The sequence below is a fragment of the Wasmannia auropunctata genome, unplaced genomic scaffold (assembly GCF_000956235.1).
Source record: "Wasmannia auropunctata unplaced genomic scaffold, wasmannia.A_1.0 LD279413.1, whole genome shotgun sequence".
Lineage (NCBI taxonomy): Eukaryota > Metazoa > Arthropoda > Insecta > Hymenoptera > Formicidae > Wasmannia > Wasmannia auropunctata.
Window position 1 is genome coordinate 1 of NW_012083477.1, and position 1,186 is coordinate 1,186.

Consider the following 1,186-nt stretch of genomic DNA (forward strand, 5'->3'; position numbering starts at 1 on the left):
AATTTCTTCAAAGCAATCTACTCCGGTCAATTCTACAAGCAGAAGACGGCATACGAGACATTAATTTCGGAATCTATCTCCGAAGAAGCTATACAACAAGAGGAAATGTCAAAATTGTCTCCTGAAAAGTATAGAGAAGAGCAAGAAGAGGATGCGTCAAATATTCTTCAGAACAAAATTTATTCTTCTGATAAATATGAGGAGGAGGAGGAAGAAGCAAAGCGTGTTAATATCTTAGAAGGTAATAAGTATCGAGCAAATATTCTCCAAGTACCTGTGACAGAACCGTCTGAAAAACCTAGTACAATTGCACGCATAGATCAATTTTCTATATCTCGAGGAGATCATGAAGCAAAGGGATCTAGTATAGATGAAGATGGCAAAATTCAACAGCTGACTGCCGAAGCAAAAGCTATTACTAAACTGGAAGAAAAGACAGAAATTAAAGATGAAGATATCGGTAAAATACAAGATGCTTTTGAGAAAAGCATTAAAGATAAAATTTCAATTGAGAAAGAAAATGTTGAACATAGAGAGGATAAGTATAACATTAAGGATAATACAGACATTCCGGAAGTTGAACAACCAACACATGTGATACCTGATCAGGTAGACAAAACATGTGAATTAAAGCACGACGAAAAGACTATTCATGATGATTATACAGTGCAAGATGAAAAAATGGACATTTCAGTTAATGTAGAAAACTTAAATGAAAAAAATGATGATATCGACATTTCACGAGATAAGCAGGTATACAATTTATTTTATTTATTACATATAAAATGATACAAGTAATATGTAACAAATGTATAAGATTTACCTCTTGTAAATTTAATGCATTTTTAATCACACATTTTTATTTTTATTTGCATGGAAAAGGACTCAAAAATAGGCGAAAACTATTTCTTGAAACAAAAAGCCACATTAGATGCAGAAGGATCAAAGCAAATGGAATGCAATGACAGAAAAAGGAAAAGATCTCCTAGCCCAGCAGAAGTCCATCAGCTATCTCCTGTGCCACGGAAAACCGAGGATGAACCAGATCTTGACGAATCAGTTGTAATTTTATCATGGTGTAAGTTTTTAATTAAATCTTGTATATTTTTTGGGACTGACAATTTTTATTTAACATATATGTATGTGCGTATATGTTTATATATTAATAATATTGCAAATATTTTTA

The 1,186-nt window shown here is 32.1% G+C and overlaps 1 protein-coding gene across 1 annotated transcript; it reads left to right on the forward strand.

Annotated features, from left to right (window-relative positions):
- Nucleotides 1–54: 54 nt before the first annotated feature.
- LOC105461734 lies at nucleotides 55–1,078 on the forward strand (the record flags this gene model as incomplete). Its single annotated transcript, XM_011708246.1, has 2 exons — nucleotides 55–753; nucleotides 883–1,078. Coding segments are annotated over exons 1-2 (844 nt in total), but the record flags the coding sequence as incomplete, so codon positions are not given.
- Nucleotides 1,079–1,186: the final 108 nt, after the last annotated feature.